Source organism: Aythya fuligula, chromosome 14, assembly GCF_009819795.1.
Source record: "Aythya fuligula isolate bAytFul2 chromosome 14, bAytFul2.pri, whole genome shotgun sequence".
In the NCBI taxonomy this organism is placed as follows: domain Eukaryota; kingdom Metazoa; phylum Chordata; class Aves; order Anseriformes; family Anatidae; genus Aythya; species Aythya fuligula.
The window spans coordinates 1,838,749-1,859,793 of NC_045572.1; the positions used below are offsets into that span (position 1 = coordinate 1,838,749).

Consider the following 21,045-nt stretch of genomic DNA (forward strand, 5'->3'; position numbering starts at 1 on the left):
ACCATCACTCCCAGGTCCTTCTCTGCCAGGCAGCTTTCTAACCACTCATCTCCCAGCCTGTAGCTCTGCTTGGGGTTGTTGTGCCCCAGGTGCAGGACCCGGCACTTGGCCTTGTTGAACTTCATACAGTTGGCCTCAGTCCATCGGTCCAGCCTATCCAGATCCTCATGCAGAACCTTCCTACCCCCGAGCAGATTGACACACGCACCTAACTTGGTGTCATCTACAAACTTACTGAGGGTGCACTCAATGCCCTCGTCCAGATCATTGATAAAGATATAAAGAGGACCGGCCCCAGTTCCGAGCCCTGGGGAACGCCACTAGTGACCGGCCTCCAACTGGATTTGACTCCATTCACCACAACTCTTTGTGCCCAGCTATCCAGCCAGTTTCTAACCCAACGAAGCGTACGCCAGTCCAAGCCATGAGCAGACAGTTTCTTGAGGAGAATGCTGTGGGAAACAGTGTCAAAAGCCTTGCTGAAGTCAAGGTAGACCACATCCACAGCCTTTCCCTCATCTACCAAGCGCGTCACTTTGTCATAGAAGGAGATCAGGTTCGTCATGCAGGCCCTGCCTTTCATAAACCCATGCAGACTGGGCCTGATCGCCTGCTTGCCCTGTAAGTGCCGTGTGATTACACGCAAGATAATCTGCTCCATGAGCTTCCCTGGGAATACAATGTTGCCTTTGCCTTGCAGTCTTTACTGGTAAGACAAACCTCCAGCAATCCCAGGTTTCCAAGATGAGTGGGAAAGCCTGGAGCAAGGGAGGCACACCCTCAGTGGAGAAGAACCAGGCACAGGCTAAAATACCGGGCAGCAAAGTGGATGGAAAACTTCATGAGCTGCCAGGTGCAAAGGGTTGTAAGCACTGTCATGAAAGAAGGAAAGAAGCCACTAGAGGTGTAGTCCCCAGTTTGGTGCTGAGTCAATACTGTTTAACACCTTCGCGTCTTCATTAATTACCTGAACAATAGGACAAAGTGCATCCTCAGCAAGTCTGTAGGTAATACTAAACTGGGAGAAGTGTTTGGTGTATCATAGGGTTGTGCTGACACTCAGAGGGACCACGACACACTGGAGAAATGGGCCAAGAAGGATCTCATGGACTTCAACATAGGAAAATGTAAAGCCCTGTATTGGGTGATGAATAAACCTATGCATTAGAACAGACTGGGTGCCAGCCAGCTGGAAAACACAAATGGAAATACAGGAAATTCTGGTTAAACATAAGAAGCTTTCTTACTGAGAAAGTGGACACACCATGAAACAGGTTGCCTAGGGAGGTTGTGAGGTTGTGAAGTTTCCATGCTTGGCAATATTGAAAGCTTGGTGGTGCTTTGTCCTAGGGAATATCTACTCAATTCCACAAGAGAAAACAAAAGGAAACAAAAAAAAACAAACAAACAAAAAACAACAACACCAACAAAAAAAAAAAAAAAACACAAAAAAACACACACACAAACAGTAGCATAATCTGATTCCATCCCATTAACCATGTTAAATTTGTTTATCAGAGAAAAGACACTTGAAGGAGGAACTTTTTTTTTTTCCATATTATAATTTTCTTCAAATGAAACTGAAGATGATAGAAATGAGAAGAGAAAGAATGGACAATGTTCTTAGCACACAGAATTATCTCTCCTTTTGTGTCACAAACACATTATCCCTTAGTATCAAGAGAAATGAGTTTTGTTCCTAAATCCCTAATGTAGAAAAGTTTCCTTTTGACTATATTAACTTGTTGACTAGCAGCCACAGCATTCCTCTATAACACACATATCCACACACACACACACACACATCCACCCAGTGGGAGATTCAGGGAGACATCTGCATACAGCACTGACATGCATGAACCAGGAAGCACGCTCATCTCACAGGGTTGCTCATTTGGACACCGAGGAACCAGGAGGAAAAAAAAAAAAAAAAAAAAAAAAAACCAAACAGAACAACAAAAACACCAACAAACAAACAAAAAAAATATAGTTTTTATATGAACAAAAGGAGCAAATAAACATCACTGCTCTTCCCCTCCCCCCCTCCTCCCTCCTGTCCACAGACTTTTCTTCTTATGGGTTATTTGCTTACAGCCCATGTATCGTGCAGCTCATGTCAGGACTGGAATCCGTGTAAGCTAGAAGCAAGGAAGGGATTTGGTGAAAAATTGTGGAGCTTTTAGCAGGGCATACATCTAATCTAATTTTGGATTTCCAAAAGCACATGTGTCTATGTGACGAATATCTATAGCACCTACATCACTTGAGTTATAATTGAGACTTTAATGATAGTCAGTGGAGAGAAAAACCTTCCTGGTGCATTCCTCTTCCAATTTAATTCAGATGTCTATTTTGGAATGCAATGAAGTATATCCCCAGAGCACCTTTCTTTCCACTGGATGTAAAGATGGCTGAGATGGCTATCTTGGATGCAGATGTCTAAAATTGGACTCTTACACATCATTTCTGAAATAGTATATATATATATATATATATGTATATATATATATATGTAAAATACATTTCCCTAGTGCATTATGGCATGTTGTGACACAGAGACTTGTCACTGGTCAGGAGAAAACCTGTGTATCCACTCAAGGACTAGCCAGTCATGAGTAATTCTGCCATTTCAGATGCATAGGAACAGAACTTTTAATATCTCATTCTGCTTTACAGTAGATGGTAAGGACCAAAATAACTAAAACAACAACAACAACAACAACAAACAAACAAACAAACAAAAACAAACCTGCTTATCAATAAGCATATCTTCCTATATTTGGAATAGCCAAATTAATATATCCGTATCAATAATTTACTTTTGCTTTCTATATTCATTATATATATGCATATTTCATAGTCAGATTCCACCCTAGTAACCACCCTTGTTTTACTTGCCGTGACATAGCTTTCAGTACAAACTTCTCAGGTGTGTTCTGTATAACCTGATCTCTTTCTCCTCAGGCTGACAATTGATGCTGAGTGTCAGCTACAGTTGCACAACTTCCCAATGGATGCCCATTCCTGCCCCCTGGAATTTTCAAGCTGTAAGTAACATGCTTAAAGATAACTCTTTCCTGACCCATGCTGAACTATTTATTAAAAAATTATATTTGTATACTTAGTGCTAGATAGGTTATATTCTTAGCTAGACATAATGTGATAGTTTTCAGTTTTATTTTGACATTATTTTGAAGTATATGGATCACACATGTTCACAAAAAATGTTATACAAAACACGTGTGACTTCTGGGACCCCTGCGATTAATATTTATGCTTATATCTTAGCATAAAAGTAGACATTTTTATTTCCAGCATCAAAGCCTTGTGGCCTGACACTTTTTTTTTGCACATGGGTGCTCTACTATTGCAATGGTAAGAGTTTGGCTTTTTGCATTCAGGTTGAATGAATTCTATGTCCAGCTGAAGAGTTTTTGACTATAAATAAAGGGTGGGGCAAACAAGTGAAAAACTCATTTTTGAAAAATTTACCTCACATGCTATTTTAATTTATAATAACTAAAATGTGACATCAAGTAAAAGGCACTACTAAATAACTTGAGGAAAATAACACACACATATATATAATTTACTTGCGATATGCTTCTCCAGTTTTTTCCAGAAATAGAAAATAGTATTTTTACTCCCCAGAATACATTAAAATCCTAGCAATGACTATGAAACAAAGCATTCTGTATTTTCCTTCGCAATAAGATGGCTACCCAAGAGAAGAGATTATATACCAATGGAAGCGCAGCTCAGTGGAGGTGGGGGACACAAGGTCCTGGAGGCTTTACCAGTTCTCCTTTACGGGATTAAGAAATACAACTGAGGTAGTGAAGACCACATCAGGTAAGACAACTGATTTATTTATTATCACATTTATTTACAATGTACAATTGCAAATAATAATAATAGTTATAATAAAAATAATAAAATATAAAATATAATAAATAATTTTAAAAATTACAATTTATTTACAATTGTATTAAAAGAATTAGAAAGAAGGAAATCTCTGACTGTTTGGAACTTGGCATTAGCATTTCACAGAAAAGATACAGGGTTTAGTATTTCTGAAGAGAAACTCACAGAAAGAAAAGTTGTTGCCTATTGTCCATTCTTGCATTGTCCTCCAAGAAATGCTTAGAACTGGCAGAAGAAAGCTACTGCTGCAAGGAGTGAGTGAGCGAAGTACTTCCTAGCCTGCTTCGGCATAGAAAACAGCACAGCCTCCAAGTAATAATCTGATACTGGTTTGAATATTTTACGGTTCTGTTCCCAACTCCTAGAAGCAGAAAGTTAGGCTTGGACAGAGATGAAATTCAAAGTCCTATCCTCTTTACTACAGCAGCTCCAAGTGTATTTTTCTCCTTAAAACAGGGCACATTCAGCTCTCATTAAAGAGAACAGTCTTGCAAGCCAGAGTCTCAGATGATTTTCCTGCATATTTTTATCTCCTTGGAAACAAGTAATGGAATTTAAAATGATAAATGAGGAAAGACTTAGATTTTAATAAAAATGGCAATTTTAACCCTACTAGCTAAGCAGGAAAATACATTATTCTAGACATATATTGTTGTATTTGTCAGTGGAAAGGAAATCATTGAGTATGAGAAAGGATGCAAAGAAGAATTACATATTAATATTCTTGTACATGCATGGTATCCCTTGTCTTTGATTTCTTACTTTAATGAAAGCAGTTTTTCTTTTCAGGTTTCTTTTGACTTTCACCATATTTTATTGTTCTGGCAAATATATTGGTTTAAATTCAGACATTTGTGTTTATTTTGACTACAGAAATATCCCGATCTGTTAGAAAGAATAACACAATTATTTCTAAAAGGTCAGCATCACTATTATATTCAAAAGGAGAGCGAGATAACACCAGAGCTGAGAGCAGCCTGCTGTGCATTATACTGGAGTGCAAACAAATAGTTTGAGAATTAATTCAACTTCTAACTCCTGAATCACTGGATATTAAGCACCAATGACATGTTTGGTCTTAGGAGCAGGGCAAAAACAGAATGAAGTCTCCAAGCAGTAGCCACATTTGCCTTGTGACCCCTTCTGGCATTTTATCTGAAGGAAATATTTAGTCAACTATTCAAGAAAGCATTCGACCTTTCTCATTTTCCCAGGGAAATAAAAATACAGTTGCAAAAGAGGCCAAGATAGCAGCGTGCATGGGAGCCATAGCTGCTAATACCTACCATTACACATGATATGGTGGAGCTGATCTCAAAGCAAAAATATAAACAGCAATGCATCACACCTCAGACTGCCCCTGCAGCAGGCACAGCACAAAAGACACCAGTAAACTGAAACATGGTCTAAGATCTCATCCTGCACTGGCTGACCACTAGATTTATGTCAGCCGTAACTTAAGTTCTCCTTATTTGCTCCTTTTCTTATTATTTATTTATTTATTTTTGTTTAAGCGATTCTCTGATAAACTTATTTTGACCAGAAATACAAAGCAATAAAATCTTATACTACAAGCTTCATATCCACATCTTATGGTGGTGAATCAAAAGCACTCTCATGTTCTCTTAATGTGAAGTGAGCACATACTGGGAAATAAGCAGAGAAGCACAGAAAGAAAAAAAAGATAGTTTTCCATGCAAAGAAAGCCTTTTTTTTTGGGGGGGGGGAACAGCAATTCAAGCTTGTAGCACTACCATCATATTGTACCAGTAATTTTCAATATGATGACATACACTATACCTTTTAATTTGCTGAAACAAAAATAAGTGATTAGCAGTTAGCGTGTCCTTTAAAGCAGAGTCCCTCTAGACATCCCTTAACCCCTAAGAAGAAGTGCTCATGAGAACTACTCAGTATCCTGACCTACTCTAAAGCTCTGAGTACAAAAACTTGGAAAATAATCCTGTGTATGTTTCTTGTCCAGTGGTTATCTTAAATTTGATTTTCCTTGACTCTTTGGTTTATATGCCTGCGGATATGCAAGAAAATTTGATCCAGGTGCAGAATCTAAATAATGAGAAAGTGAAGGGAAAAAAAGAAGAGATTGTCATGAATGTGTTCTACCTCCTACAAATATTGTGATAAAGCTGGCAGGGCCCAAAAACTGTTTGTTGCTTACCTAAATGCCTTATTGGCATGCTGGGAACTATATTAAGTACAATATTTCTATTTTTAGGTAAAAAAAAAAAATAAATTGGGCTGAGAAAATACCTAAAATTACTCTGACATACACAGAGCTGCCCCAAAAGAAAAGAAAAATAATCCAAGCTATTAGATTTACTTGCAACCTATGTACAGCCTGATTACACAAGAGTTTGAATACCCAAATAGCCAAAATTAGTCACAAGGCTTTATGCAACTAATTGCAGTGCTGTGGATAATGGAGTTTAGGTACAAACTAATGACAGTCCCACTGGTGATGCTTTGGAAGAGATATGAGCTTAGGCGCAGTGGAGGAGATTAAGGAGATGTCAGAAAGAGGACTGTACTGTAATTCCCTCAACTCTTCCACAGACTAGATTTAGGTGACAACAGAACCCAGTGAAACCTGAACACAAGATGCTAGTGTATGAGACTGAACAGTTATAAAACAGGAGGAGCCTGGGGTAGTATTAAGGTATTTGAAACTGGAGTCAACTTTCCATATCTATGTTTACTCCATTTTAAAAGAAACTCTTGATTCTCACTGTCTCCCAGTTACTAACACGTCCAAGTCCTTGAGGGCTACGCTGTCTCAATGACTGGAGCAGAGAAGAGAATCAGAAAGGATGGCTGAGACTTGGTCACTAAAAATTCCCTGCTATTCCGTTTCTGTCATGTCATAGCTGAATGTTCAAGATCTGGGCTGAGTTAAGGGCAGAGGGAAGCAAGAACCGATGAGTGTAAGCTCCTTAATATCTGATGAACTTGTTGAAGTGACATTTGTCTGCAGCTCTTCCTTTGCAACCAGTGCAGAAATATAAGACTAACTGAAAGGGCCAGATGTTGGAATTCAGCCCCCTATTAGTTAGAAAACCCTGACAACAGCAGCAAAAAGGAGCTAGAATAAGACAAAGGTGGAAAAATAAGGCAAACGGAAAAGACAAACCATTCTGTCTGTCTCTCTGAAGTGTGCCATCCAGAATCATTAGCTTGTTGCTCTCCACACGGAACATCCCAATGTGACTAATGTTCTGTGAAAGTCACAGGCCAAGCAATAAGACATGACTTAGCTAATGGAATCTGCTGTCCATAATAACAGAAACCACTAAGAAAATTTAACTCTCAAGTCGCTGCTCCATGGACATTTAATTGAAATTATTAGATAGTCTCTACAATTAACAATATATTACCAGTATATATTTATTGCCTTTGCATTACCACCTATGTTGTGTAAACAGCAGTGATTAAGCTTAGATTCTCTGGAATAAAATGAATGTTAAAATATATAATTTGAGTTATGTAAAATATTACAGTTGATCTGACATAAACTGAGATGGCTTTAAGATTTATTGTATTATTGAATTGCATTCATAATCATTGCTCAAATGATTCATATTTTGATAATATTTTTATATATTCATATTTTTTTTAAATATTTTCATATTATTCATAAATTGATCCATATCTTGGATCAATTACTCAGAAACTACCAATTGTCATGTGACCTTTTGGCTCACAGTCTAAGGTCCCGTTCCCTGAATGGTACTGAGATTCTTCAATAAAAAATGAACGAGTTAATGGGAAAGTCTTGGGGACAAAAAAAGTAGTTTTTTTGTTTGTTTGTTTGTTTGTTTGTTTCCAAAGTTTAGATGGATGCATTCATGAGTAATCCTCACAAAGCAATCTGTTATGTATTTTACAAAATCCTACCTCAAACCTAATGCTGAGGCACCTAGCTGTTTTTCTTTTACATGTTCAGAGTTCATGATATTGCCTTTGGTTATTTAAAGGTGTCTGATCTATTAGATATGTGTTCTACACATTATAAATCTAAAACATAAGTGTGGCAGAGAATGGACAGTTAACACAGAAAACAAGTTGTATTATATAACAAGCAATAATAATAAAGATAAAAACAAAAATGACAGCTCTAACACAAGTTATCCTCAATATTCTCATCCCATCCTCAATATTTTCTTTTCGTATTGCACACCACATGTAATTCAAATTACACCACATGTAATTCAAATAATGATAGTTCTTAGCTTTTCTTTAAAAACTATCTTAAATTCAATTTCTGACCTTTCATATTCACCATGGATTAAAAACAGGGAAAAAATGTGGTTAGAAAACAGTGCAGCAAGTCCACCACTTTTCTTTACTTTGGATGTCAAAATGAAAATATTACAGAGTGTAGCCAAAATCACGTAAGAGAATAAAAATGTCTATAGCTTAGGAGGCACTTCAAGGAAGTTTTTCTATACAACTCTCTCACCTCTGATTTGACTAACAAGAAAGATAAGCTTTAATCTTTCTGATTATTACTGCAATGCAACAAGCGATGCAGAAGTACAAGATCTGCAATACAGAATGCACAAGTGAGTGTTACCAAACAGGGAGATGTAGTGCTTTGTGAAAAAGACAAAATAGGAAAATTCAAAAATCTGAAATTTGTTACTTAAAATAAAGAGTGAAAGATGCTATTAAGGAAATAATAAAATGCACACATATGAAAAAGTCAGGAGTTGCTGAAAGATAGAGCGAGAAAGAGCAAGAGAGAAAGAAAGTCCAAAAATACACCAGGATACAGAATGTGATAATGTTGCAAAAAAACTTTTTTTTTCTGGGATTCATGGCCCCAAGTGCTGTATAAATTTGAGCGAAATATCTGTTCTACTAGGTGAAAAACTGATGTGAAGTTGTTGTTCTTAATTCAAAAAAGTGTTTGACTTTAAGTGTAGCCTTGTAAGAAAGTGAGGGGAGTGCAGGAGATGGTAGTAAGTAAAGGGTTTAGAGAACATGACCTATGCAAACATTTGGAAGGATGTGACTAGCCTGGAAGAAAGAATAACCAGTGATCAAGGAGCTAATGCTCATGTTCTTCACTTAGGGTTAGGGGAGAAATAATGAGCTGCTTTTCATCAAGTAAGATTTAGGCAGGAGAGTAAAACACTCTTTTAAAACCATAATAATAATTTACACTGACGCATAGGAAGATTGTAGAAATGCTAAAATCAGAGGTTTTATGAAATATGAGACAGGCTAGAAATATAGCGATCCTACCTCAGACCAGAAGGAAAGAACTCTTTCAATCAATAAGTTTCAACAAATTTCATAAAATTAATGCACAACATGCAGTTCTACTGATTATTCAGTGTTTTTGAATGGACATCCTGCTACTGAATACTGTATTATGCCAAAGTTTGTAAATGTGTCATTATTTAGGAGAGATGGAGCTTCTGCTATTCCCAGTCCATTTCTGTGACTGGGTATTTCCTTTCTTAAACCAGGCATATACCTTAGTCGCAGAGCCAGTCCTGAATTTTTAGTTAGATACACAGCATTATAAGTATAATCAATAAACAGCAATTTAACAAGGCGAACAGAATCCATGAGACTGGTGAGCCAACACTTGTAAATTCCATTTTATTTTCTTTCAGTTCTGTATTTTGCACAGCTAACCAGAGCTGTGCAATAGAGATTGTGTATTGCTCATAATTGATAAAAAGCATCAAATTGGTAATTAAATATTTATCTTGTTAGACATCTATTTAACTATGTAAATACATCTGGGTCAGGTTTCTGCTTTATCAGGAAAATGTGGTCAAGGCTATTATTTTGTGGAAGAGGACATATTTGTACACTTTTATATTTTATCTTAATGCTGTATTGTAATGAATTGAACTGTTGGCAGGCGTGCAGTCCCCAGAGGTTGCATAGCACTCTGAAAAAATAGGAACCTTGTCTTATATTTCTTTATTAAGTCAAAATATGATGAGACAAGTGCATAAAAAATTTGAAGATATTTCCCCCTGTTGGGAAATAGGCCTGGCATTAAAACATGCCCATAGGTGGATTTCCACCACGCTTAGAAGTCTTTGCCAGCCCAACACACTGTTCCAGGGCCCAATACAGGCTGAATACAGCATGTGGCATTGCAGGGAGGTCCTTTCAAAAACTGTTCCCTGTCTAAAGATATTGACCTAGTGAATAAGCACAAGATACCTGTACCCACATTTGGATTTTGGCTGAGTTTAAACATACTTTGTTTAAATTTGCAGAGAAAACTATGATGTAAGCTGTAAGTCAGAGAACTCAACCCACAGTGTCTTAGCTTGTCCTATGTATCCTTGTTGTTCTCCTGATGGCTTTGGAGGGTATTTATCTCAATATTCTAATTTTTTGAAAAGCTATATGAAATTATTACCTTTCACATTTTTGCTCTCTGATACTCTCTGTAGAAGAGTGAAACATTTAAAGCAGCAGGCAGACACAACAATCAGAAAGGCCTATTTTTATGCTTGCTGATTCCAAGGAAACCCAGAGCTCCAAGCTAATATCCTTAATATTCTTAAGATATCCTTCACAAATGTTAAGATTTTATTATTAATATAAATATTCTTGTCACCTCTCTGGAAAGAGCACCAGTGAGTAAATTACTTTTTTCTTTTGACATTTAAACTTTCCCTTGTTTTAATAATGCAGAACTACTCTTATGAACCACTATTTCACAGTGCCATACCTAGTGTATCACTATTTGAAAAAAGACAAACAAGCAAATCCAGAATAAACTGAGTTATTTAACTTTGACATACCACCATTATGAATAGTTACAGATGATCTGTGAGGAGGAGGAGTGTTTTTGGTGGTGACTTACAAGTTTGATATTGCTGTCAGGGAATAAAACAGGTAAGGTAACTATGCCTGCATATTACTTATGAAGGATAAGAAATATAAATAACAAACATTTCTCAGATATGCCAGATACTCATGTCTGTTCAGTCATTCATCAAACTATAGCAATTAATGAATGTTTGCTGAAGTTACGCTGAAAAGATTGCTGAAAACAGTCTACCTCTCAGGATGATGTCTTCAAAACGTAGAGATGTAGTACAAGTCCCTCTCTCCCATACCTATTGTGTTCTCCACTTTTTCTCATCCAAATTGGTTAATTGTGTGGCAAATGAGTATTCATAGATGAATTCACATGGCTGCATAAATGAGCTTATTCTGTAAGCAGGCTTTTTGGTTCCTTCCTGTTGTGTAGACAACCAAAACCTACGTATGCACACACACCTTTTCTGAACTGCTAACTCAGAACCCCTTAGATCCATTTATCCCCATATCGCAGCTGTGAGACAGACCAGAAGACAGGGACAAGCTGAAAGCTTTCTGTGGAACTGGGCAATGAGCACAGGCAGGAGGGACAGAGTCCTCTCCTGGGATGTCTGTGAAGAATTCGAGTCAACTTCATTCATGTCTCTTCTCCTATGCCAACCACTTCAGCTCTTGGTAGCACCTCTAGAGACCTGAGAATATCTGAACAGGTGCCTTTCCACTTCCTTTATCCATTCAAACACCACTTTTTCCATCATCTGATATGTAGTTTTTGAAATGACTACACACCCACCCTTGTGACAGCAAATCAACCCATGGCACCTTAACAGTATAGGCAGGGGAGCAGAGAATTCAATGGAAATGACATGTCCAACAAGCAAGCTTGTAGATTCAAGTAATACTTATTATTAAGAGCTAGTTTTGGCCTTGTTTTCTATTCTATGTTCAGTTTTGACCACAGTAAAAAGGAACTTTTCCATGTCTTTAACAAGTGTAGTTGCACCCATTTGAAATGCATTTTCCTAAAATTGTTAGCTGCTGTAGGACCCTTTGGAAAGAGCATGATGGTTAAGCACTGAGAACTGCCAAGCCATGGAAGTAGCAACTGAGAGTGAAGGGCTTGGGTGTTAATGCAAAAAAGGATCTGGAGCACCAGGACTTAGCTTGGTTATTTCTGTTACAGTGACAGGTTAGATCTTTGAGGTTTAATGGGTGGAAAAACAAAACAAACAAAGACTATTCTTATGGAATCAGAATATTTTAAATTCCTATGGACTGAAAGAATCTGAGTTTTTTCTTCAGACTTGTATCTATATAGCTTCAGGTTTAAGCAATCAAGTTCACCTGCTAATCATATAAGTTCACCAACTAATCATATAAATAGAGTTGAAAGCCTCTTTGATGCTTTTTATCTTTTGAGAATATTTTAAAGCCTTCTTAACATTCCAGTGACAGTAATTCAGCTCTTTTAATCCTGGTTTTCCTAGACTCAGTAATGTCAATTGAGTCACCCCAGCAAAGTGAAATCATGACTGTCCCTGAAGAAAAGGGTTGTTGGAGCCAGAAACCTCTTGATTTCCCAATTGAACAAAGACTCCTGGGGGTCATTTATCTTCCTGAAAGCAAGTTTGTCTCTCTGAACATTTGCCATACTGAAAGCATGGCTTGCTCCAAAGTAAACTGAGCTTTAGAAAGGTTAGGTAAGGATAAAAAGGATTAATGCAAGTGTCGTGGTTCCGCTCGAGTGGGCAGCCGAGCTCCACCACAGCCGCTCTCTCACTCCCCCTCCTCAAAAAGGAATGGGGAGAAAATATGTGAAAAGGGCTCAAGAGATTGAGATAAGGACGAGAAAATCACGCAGTAATTATTGTAACGGGCAAAACAGACTCGGCATAAGGAGATAGTAAGATTTATTGCCTATTACTAACAAGCGAGAGAAGTGAGAAAACAAAGGAAAAAGCAAACCAAAAGCACCTTCCCCCCCATCCACCCTCTTCCACCTCCTCCCCCCGAGCGGCGCAGGGGAACGGGGGAATGGGGGTTATGGTCAGTCTACAGCACTTCTTCTCTGCCGCTCCTTCTCGGTCACTCTCGTCCCCTGTGCTGTGGGGTCCCACCCACGGGATGCAGTCCTTGATGAACTGATCCGGCGTGTGCTTCCCACAGGCAGCAGCTCTTCCAGAACTGCTCCAGATATGGGTCCGTACCACGGGGTCCATCCCTCAGGAGAAAACTGCTCCAACCTGGCTCCCCTACGGGCAGCAGCTCCTGCCGGGTCACCTGCTCCTGCGTGGGCTCCTCTCCACGGGCTACAGGTCCGGCCCGGAATCTGCTCCGGCAGGGGTCTTCCACAGGCGGCAGCCTCCGTCGGTGCATGGCCACCTGCTCCACCGTGGTCTCCTCCATGGGCTGCAGCGTGGAACCCTGCTCCACCGTGGTACTCCATGGGCTGCAGGGGGACATCCTGCTTCACCATGGTCCTCACCACAGGCCGCAGGGGACTTCTGCTCCGGCGCCTGGAGCACCTCTCCCCCTCCTTCTACACTGACCTTGGCATGTGCAAGGCTGTTCTCTCACTCCCTTGACTCTCCCGGCTGCTGTGTGTCGCAGCGTTTTTTCCCTGTCTTAAATATGCTCTCACAGAGGCGCAAAACAACATCGCTTATTGGCTCGGATATGGAAAACAATGGGGCCCTTCCCAAACATGGGGCAGCTTCTAGATCTTTCTCACAGAAACCACCCCTATGACTCCCTGCTACCAAAGCCTTGCCACGTAAACCCACTACAGCAAGGAACCAGAGAATAAGGGATAATATGGAACCCTATCAGCATTTCCACTAAACCAAACGCATGACAATTGCAAAAGCTCAGATGCTAAAGGCAAGAAATTTTGTTCTAAGGAACAAAATTGGGGGGATATAATACAACAGTACATTTAAGAAAAATATTTGTTTATTTGAGAGAAAGAAAATAATTTGATATTTTAGGAAAAAGTAAATTAATTAAAAACAATGTGTAGTTATTAATATTTTTATTAATATTATTTAATTTTTATTTTGCTAATATTACATCAAATTTTGTTTTGTCAATGTTATTTACACTTTATTAATTTTATTTTATTTTATGACAAAACTAGTAAATAGAGTAATCCTTGCTCTTAAAGCATCTCCTACAAGCAACTTAGTACACAAATTTCTGTGATGTCACTAGTATATCTGTGAATATATTTACATAGGTACTGATTACTCTGATTACACAAATAATATTAACACCCAAGGTCTCTTTTTTAATTCTTGTTTGGTAATAAAATCATCATACCTCATCCTCTGGTTAACTTTCACAGAAACTGTTGCAATATCTCAAGAGAAAATCACTGTAATGCCACTCTTTGCAACTGATGCCAGATCTAATTATAACAAATCACTGTATAGCTTAGCAGTCAAAAACATAAATGTACAATTATTTTAGCATCACAATAAATTACTTTTAAGCATTTTTAGTAGTTTTCTTCATAGTGAATAGGTATGTTTCAATTATAGATTTAAACAAATGTTTTATTGTGTTATTTGAATAATTAAACTTCAAGCAATCCTGTAATAAATTGGAGGTTTCCCAAGCACTTCAGCCTTTCAGCTATAAAGTCAGGAAATAATCTTTGTAACCTGTAAATTGGTCAGCATAGCACTGATGCTTGATTTTTTCACCAGTACTTCACTTCCAGACCCTTTTTATGATCAGAAAATATGTTTTTAGTACAATGATTTTCAGATAATTTTTTTTTTTTTTTTCCTTTAGTCTCACTTTCCTTATTACCTTCCTGTTCTCTCAGGGAAGAAAAACAAATTCAGGAAGGATGTTTGAAGGTGATGACAGTTTAATGTTCACAATTTATAGAGTGTAGGAATAGCTCATTTGAAATAAGTTTGGATTTGCCTGGGGCACATGCATGTCCTAAATAATAAACATATGCTTCAAAGGCTGTTCTTGTGCAGCTAAATCCCTTCAGTTTGCAAGCACACTTTCTAGCTTCTCATTCTCATAGCATTACATTACATTTTCAGCAACCTATTTATCTAAGGTGCTGTTTTGTTGAGGGAGGTTATCACTGTATTAGAATAGATACAGTTGTAAGTCTGATTGGAAGAAGGATACACAAGACAGTGAAACAGGACTATCAGAGTCAGATGTCAGTAATGGGAGCTAATAATTCTCAAATCCAGCCAAATATCTGACTTAAAAAGCAAATGAAACTAATATAACACCACTAAGTTTAAAGACAATACTAGTAAGCTTCAATTTGTAATTTGGTATGTTAAATAAAAGAGGAGAAACAAAAAGAAAATAAACCAAGGCGTTAAATAAATGTGCAGTAAGTAGAAATAACTAACACTCTCCACAGGACTTTATGATCGTAAGTGTTCTACTTATATTTTTAGATACATGTGGTCTGCAATTCCATAGAACAATTTTATAATGTTGACAGCACATTCTCACAGAGCAACATTGTAGCGTAGCACTAAGGATGGTTGTAATGTTCGTATATTTGTCATTATCATTTTGTTTAATAAACATTAACCCCCTCATTTGTATTGTTAAAATAAATTCTTACTTGTAAATAGTGTGCTTCAGTATTGCCTTTTTTTAAGCAAGACATAATTGTCCTCATTTTGATGCACATTACAGAAGCTATAAATATGACACTTATCTCTACAAGCGATACAGTTTATTAAGTAAGCTCTTTGCTACTTTCTCAAAGACTGCATAATTAAAGCCAAAGAGCTGCAGGATAAAATTTATGTAATAATTCTTTCTTGTATCATGCTCTACATAGGAAAATCTTAAAATATTTTTCAAGACTTTATGCATAAACCTTTTGTGTGTCTCAGTGTTAATTATCAGGAATGATCATGAAACAAGTTGTCAAATTACTGTTTGTTCTTGTATATAGTTCTAAGAATTGATGAAATGGTCAAAAAACTTGACTATTACAAATAATGTGTTCTTGTTGGTTCAATCTCATCACTTCTCTTTTAACCTTGAGAATATGAGCATAAGGAGGAATTAAAGAGTTGTATTTTATTAGTAACAGTCATATAGGGTTGCTTATCTTCTGTGACTGTATGGGTCAAGAAAAAAATATCAAAAAAAAAAACACATCAACAACAAAGTCTTTTCCTTTGTAGTGCTCAGAAAATCCTAACAAGTTTACACTTTGCCCATTCAAATTACACATAGAAGTAACTATTTGACCTTTCTTAATGTCCCTTCTCTAGTTAATCAAAAGACAAAAACATATAGTCAATAAATAATTAGTAACAACTTCCTAGACTATTTTCTACTGTTATCTAGTAACTTCCATTAAAACAAAATAAATCCACATCCTTCCTACCATTCTTGTATTTTACTAAAATGCCCTTTTGTATATCACTGCAGCAAACTACTGTTCTGCTATTAGAAATAATAAAAAATAGGTAAAAAAATCATAACTGAAAACACCAACATCTTGGAACTGAATTTCTTAAATAAATAACATAAGGTAATTTATGAGAACACTATGTCACACTCCAGCTATGTTTGCAACAGCTATGTTTGCAACAGATCTAAGGATCTGTTCTATGAAATGAGTTCTTGTAAAACTGTTACCATTTGTTTTCTTTCTGGGAAAAAAAAAAAAAAAAAAAAAAAAACTATTATTGAATTTGAAGAAAAGCAAAAATTTTTATTTTGCTTTTTTTTTTTTTAACTCAGAAATGTTGAAAACAGTAGAAGTAGGTTTAGCAATAATGCAGAAAAAAAGTCTTTCAGTATGGGTATAGGATATCTGCAATATCTGTCAATTCGCAGACAGCATGCATCCCTGTTGATGAGAAAAGCAGAGAACTTTCCGGGGAGAATGTATTACTAGCAAATAGTGAAAACTAAGTCAGAGAAGAAAAATAAGTCTGAAGAAAAGTGCAAAAGGAAAACATCAACATGCTGGATACTGGAATACAGAAACAGTAAATTTCTGTCAACTTGTGGAATGTTGTGTGTGGAGAGCAAATCCCACCAGTGCCCCAGAGAGAAAAGGCACGGTGGTAACCTCCCATCCCCAGAGGAAAGGGCAATTTCTGTGTGGACATAGTCTCAGCAGTCACAGTAGCCTTATTTCAGAGCTTGGTAATGACTAAGACTGTCCCTGAGCTTCCTACCAGCTGGCTGATCTAAGATCGCTCGGTCAGTGCACCATTTGAGGTGGTAGTGCCTGTTCTGTGCAGGGGGATGAATCATTACATCCTCATGATTTAGTTACCACATCTCCTGGAGGTTAAGTTCTGAAACAATTCAGTACAAAAGTAACCACAAGCAGACATTCCCCTGCAGAGTTTGCCAGCTTTAATGTCCACCCCTTCCTCAGTAGGTGGCTCCAGGATAAACCATACCCCTTGGAAATAATGCTTTGCTGATGAGGCTGATAAACTGGGAAGAAAAAAAATCTCAATTTCTTTATTTCTTTTATTCTGGCCCTACTCTTCCTTATGGTCACCTTCTTAAAAGTTTAAAATGGATTTTTGTTTCACAGTGTGATAGGAGATTTTGTCTAGGGAGAATTAAAACTGAAAAATGAACATTTCTGTGAGCAGAAGGCTGATTTCTTACAGATTAGTATCTCATGGCAGAATTCCCTACTGCCTAATGGACATGTAAATCCCAATTTAAGCTTTTTAAGCAGCTGAAGCATTCCTCACAGGTGCTCTCTTAGTTTCTCTAGAGTCTAACAATACCAAATTCTTGTCTTACCCTTTCTTGGCAGGAGAAATGTATGGAGCAGCTGCAGAAAGCAGCATTGTGGCATTATAAGACAGTCTTTCTGATCCCTCTACATGTTTTTTTGACACTTTGCAACTTCTGTCTTGATAGTTACAATTGATCAGTGCATTCAGAATTATAAACAATGAGGTTCTGAGATAATATAGCCTTGATTTCTCTTACAGGAACAAGATAAAAGGCAATATGCATCTCTAAATTTCACCAAAAGCTTAATCAGTACCAGATTTGAAGCTCTAAAAAAAGCCCTACTTGTTATTTGTTTCATTTTTAATTAAATTTCACAAGCCATTGCAATTTCAGGCCCCAGATGGGATTCAAGGTCTATGAGCAAAAATACTGCAATGAGAACATTAGAAATTAAACTGAAATCGGGAAACTACTGGGAGGCTTTTGGAAGACCGAGTTTTCAGCCTAATATTTTTAAGTGGAAATCATCTTATGTATAGTTCAGATAAACAATATGTCTTTGGTGTGTGAATTAAAGAAATAGTAATTTTCTAATAGTCACTGAACAAGTGTATGAAGATCCTCTAGCACACCTGAGGAGGGAACAAAAATAATGCATAGCAAAAGTTCTCAAAATAATATTTGACTCTAGCACCTCTTAAGAGGAGGAAATTCAGCACAAGCTAAAGATTTTTCATGTAGAGAGTCTACACTTCACTAAGTAAGGCAAATAAATTCCAAATTCACTAGCCAAAATCAAAGATAAATATAGGATAATAATTAATTTTCCTATCTGAATGGAGTGTCACAGGTACCACCCAAGCACAAAACTTAAAAGACACTTTATAAAAATAAATTGAAATGAAGTATTAGCCTTTTAGAAAAGGGCAATTAGGACTAATAATTTTTAATATGGCAGCTCTGTAATTCTTGGGAAAACAAACTTGGGGGATACAAGCTTTGTTTCTTCTTGATATAAGTTCTCTTATAGTAAAATTGGAGTCCAAAATCAGTGTTGCTACCTCATGGTAATACAACTAAACAACAAATTTTATCACACCAAGAGCTGCTTTGAGAACTTAGTTTACAGCTGTGTTCATATTTTCAAACATTCACTTTGCTTTGCCTAAAAAGTTATTCACATACTGTTGTTAGGATCAAGAAACAGGAAGGAACTTACCTCATATACCAGGTTGCAAAAACTACCATCAGTCATCTTCTTTTGAACTACTACTACTAGAAATAATAAAACTTTTATGATTAATCTGGCTGGGAACCCTTTGACGTGTAGTTTGGGAACAACACTGCTGTCATTTCCATGGTAAAACTAGTCATTAATATATATATATATATATATATATAGTCACTGTACTGAAGTATTTTAAATGCTCTGTTGGCACCAGCTATTCTTTCTCTCCCACCTGCTGTATGCAGATATGAATGGCAAAGTTGCTGGCGAATGGGGCCAGCAGAGCCAAATCCACAGGGAGCCCCACTGCTGCATACAGCACTGGGGAAGAGGAGTGCTGTATTTGCCGGATGGGAACGTTAGCTTCTCAAGATAAACTGGGTGGCATTTCCATTTCCAGTCCCCCATCACCGCCAGCCCCCCTTTCCAGGAAAAAAACTCTTTTCAAAACAAATATTTTCTTGAGTGTAAGAAGTTACTGTTTACAATTGCATTATTTTGCTTTTGTGGAATCTGAGGCATCTGAAGTAATTTGATGATCAACTTTGCCTCATGGAGAATCTCTATAATGAGCTATACCTGAGAGATATCAACAACCAGTGTATCAATTCTGCATCCAGCCTCACATCTCAACTCTTTATCTTTTATGACAGCAGCCTTCATAGAAAGATAAATGCAAAAACCATTAGGTAGTTATTTTGGCCATATTAACTTTTTTTGGTGCCTAGCTCCTGTCACAGCCTTTGCTTTGTTTGTATGGAGCTACAAACACAGCAGATGTTTGTAGAATCATAGAATAGAATCATAGAATCATTAAGGTTGGAAAAGACCTTCAAGATCGTCTGGTCCAACCACCAAAATCACCCACTAAACCATGTCCCTAAGCACCAGGTCCAACCTTTCCTTGAACACCCCCAGGGGCGATGATGCCATCACTTCCCTGGGCAACCCATTCCAATGCCTGACTGCTCTTTCTGTTCTTCTAAAAACCAGTCTAGGAGACCTTACAGATCTAGCTAGTTTTCAGCACCTTCATCACTTATGCATAGGGTATGGTCCAGGCTACAGGACAACTCTCAGTCCCTAGTTCCCACACCTCAGTCCTGGGGCACTCCAAATGCATCGTTCTTTGTATGCCACACAGTGTTTTAGATCCAATATTGCCAGGTCATTTTTTAAAGCTTTGCAGGACATAACATTTTAAAACTTTCCTCTTTCAATGTTTGAAAAAGACATAACCCATGGGATTCACAGTGTTATAACCCCACATTTTTGAAAAAGATTAAGAGGTTGCACTTCATGGCCTGAAAACATACAACATGATGGTATTCACACTGCGATGTGGAATGGAATCCCAGAGGAACCTGTTTTGTAGTAGCTGTGAACACTATCCTGAATATATCTATTTGAGAAATAAATGGATCCTCAAAGGTTTCCTCTTGAAAAGGGTGAGTCATTTAAATACCTTGTAGGATTTGGACTAGGGTGATTACACACACCTAGAAGCTCTACCTTTATTCCTGCAAAGCTGATAACTGAAATTTCAAGATGGTATCTGTAGTCTCTAAAGATTTTTTTATTTTTATTTTTTTACATTCTAAGCTTGATCTGTTTGACTTCAAATGGCAATACTTGTTATAAATTATTCATGTTTCATAGCTATTTCTTCTGAGGCATGATCTTCAAACTAAACATTCTCTTCATCCCTATTCTCTTCAGGCCTGTTGCATGCAGATCTGTGGCCTTACTCTTGCACTTGGTATTAAGTGTAATTTTAGATCATCTTACCATTTCCCTTTTTTCATAGTTTGTCTCTATCTCTAACACCAACTTTTTTAAACTCTACACTTATTTACTATTTTAACCATAACCTAGTTCCTTCTGCTTCAGTGCCTTCATTTCTTTTTCTCTGATTTTAAAATACTTTTTTTTTTTTTTTTTTTCCTCCTGATAGCTGGAGAGATTCTGAGTTTGACAGGTTTTTTTTTTTTTTTTTTTTTTTTTCCTCCAAAGATTTTGCTTTCTACTTAATGCCAATAATTTCCCCCTAAAAAGCTCAATAAGTTAAAAATACACCCAAACACATTTTCCATATCCTTTCTTAGCACATAAATAACTGTCCTGTTAGAGCTAGTTGTTTCTATTCCATGTCCCCACCAATCACACCTTGGACTAATTTGCAACACCTCCTTTTGTCAGTGTATGTTTCTGCTGTGACATTAGCTGTGATTGTGAACAAGATTAATTTCCACATTGCTGAAGGTTTGCACCTGCTTTCTGTGAGACAAAACACTCCAGAAACTAGAAACAATTTGGAATCTGCTCGCAGAGCAGGCATTGTGCTCAGGCAAATTGAT

The 21,045-nt window shown here is 37.3% G+C and overlaps 1 protein-coding gene across 2 annotated transcripts in view; it reads left to right on the top strand.

Annotated features, from left to right (window-relative positions):
* GABRG2 (gamma-aminobutyric acid type A receptor subunit gamma2) overlaps positions 1-21,045 on the top strand; it is a 78,737-nt gene that overhangs the window by 36,079 nt on the left and 21,613 nt on the right. For both annotated transcript variants that reach the window (XM_032196806.1, XM_032196807.1), the window contains exons 5-6: positions 2,965-3,047; positions 3,715-3,852. In XM_032196806.1, the coding sequence (XP_032052697.1) occupies positions 2,965-3,047; positions 3,715-3,852 (221 nt within the window). The remainder of the gene's footprint in view (positions 1-2,964; positions 3,048-3,714; positions 3,853-21,045) is intronic.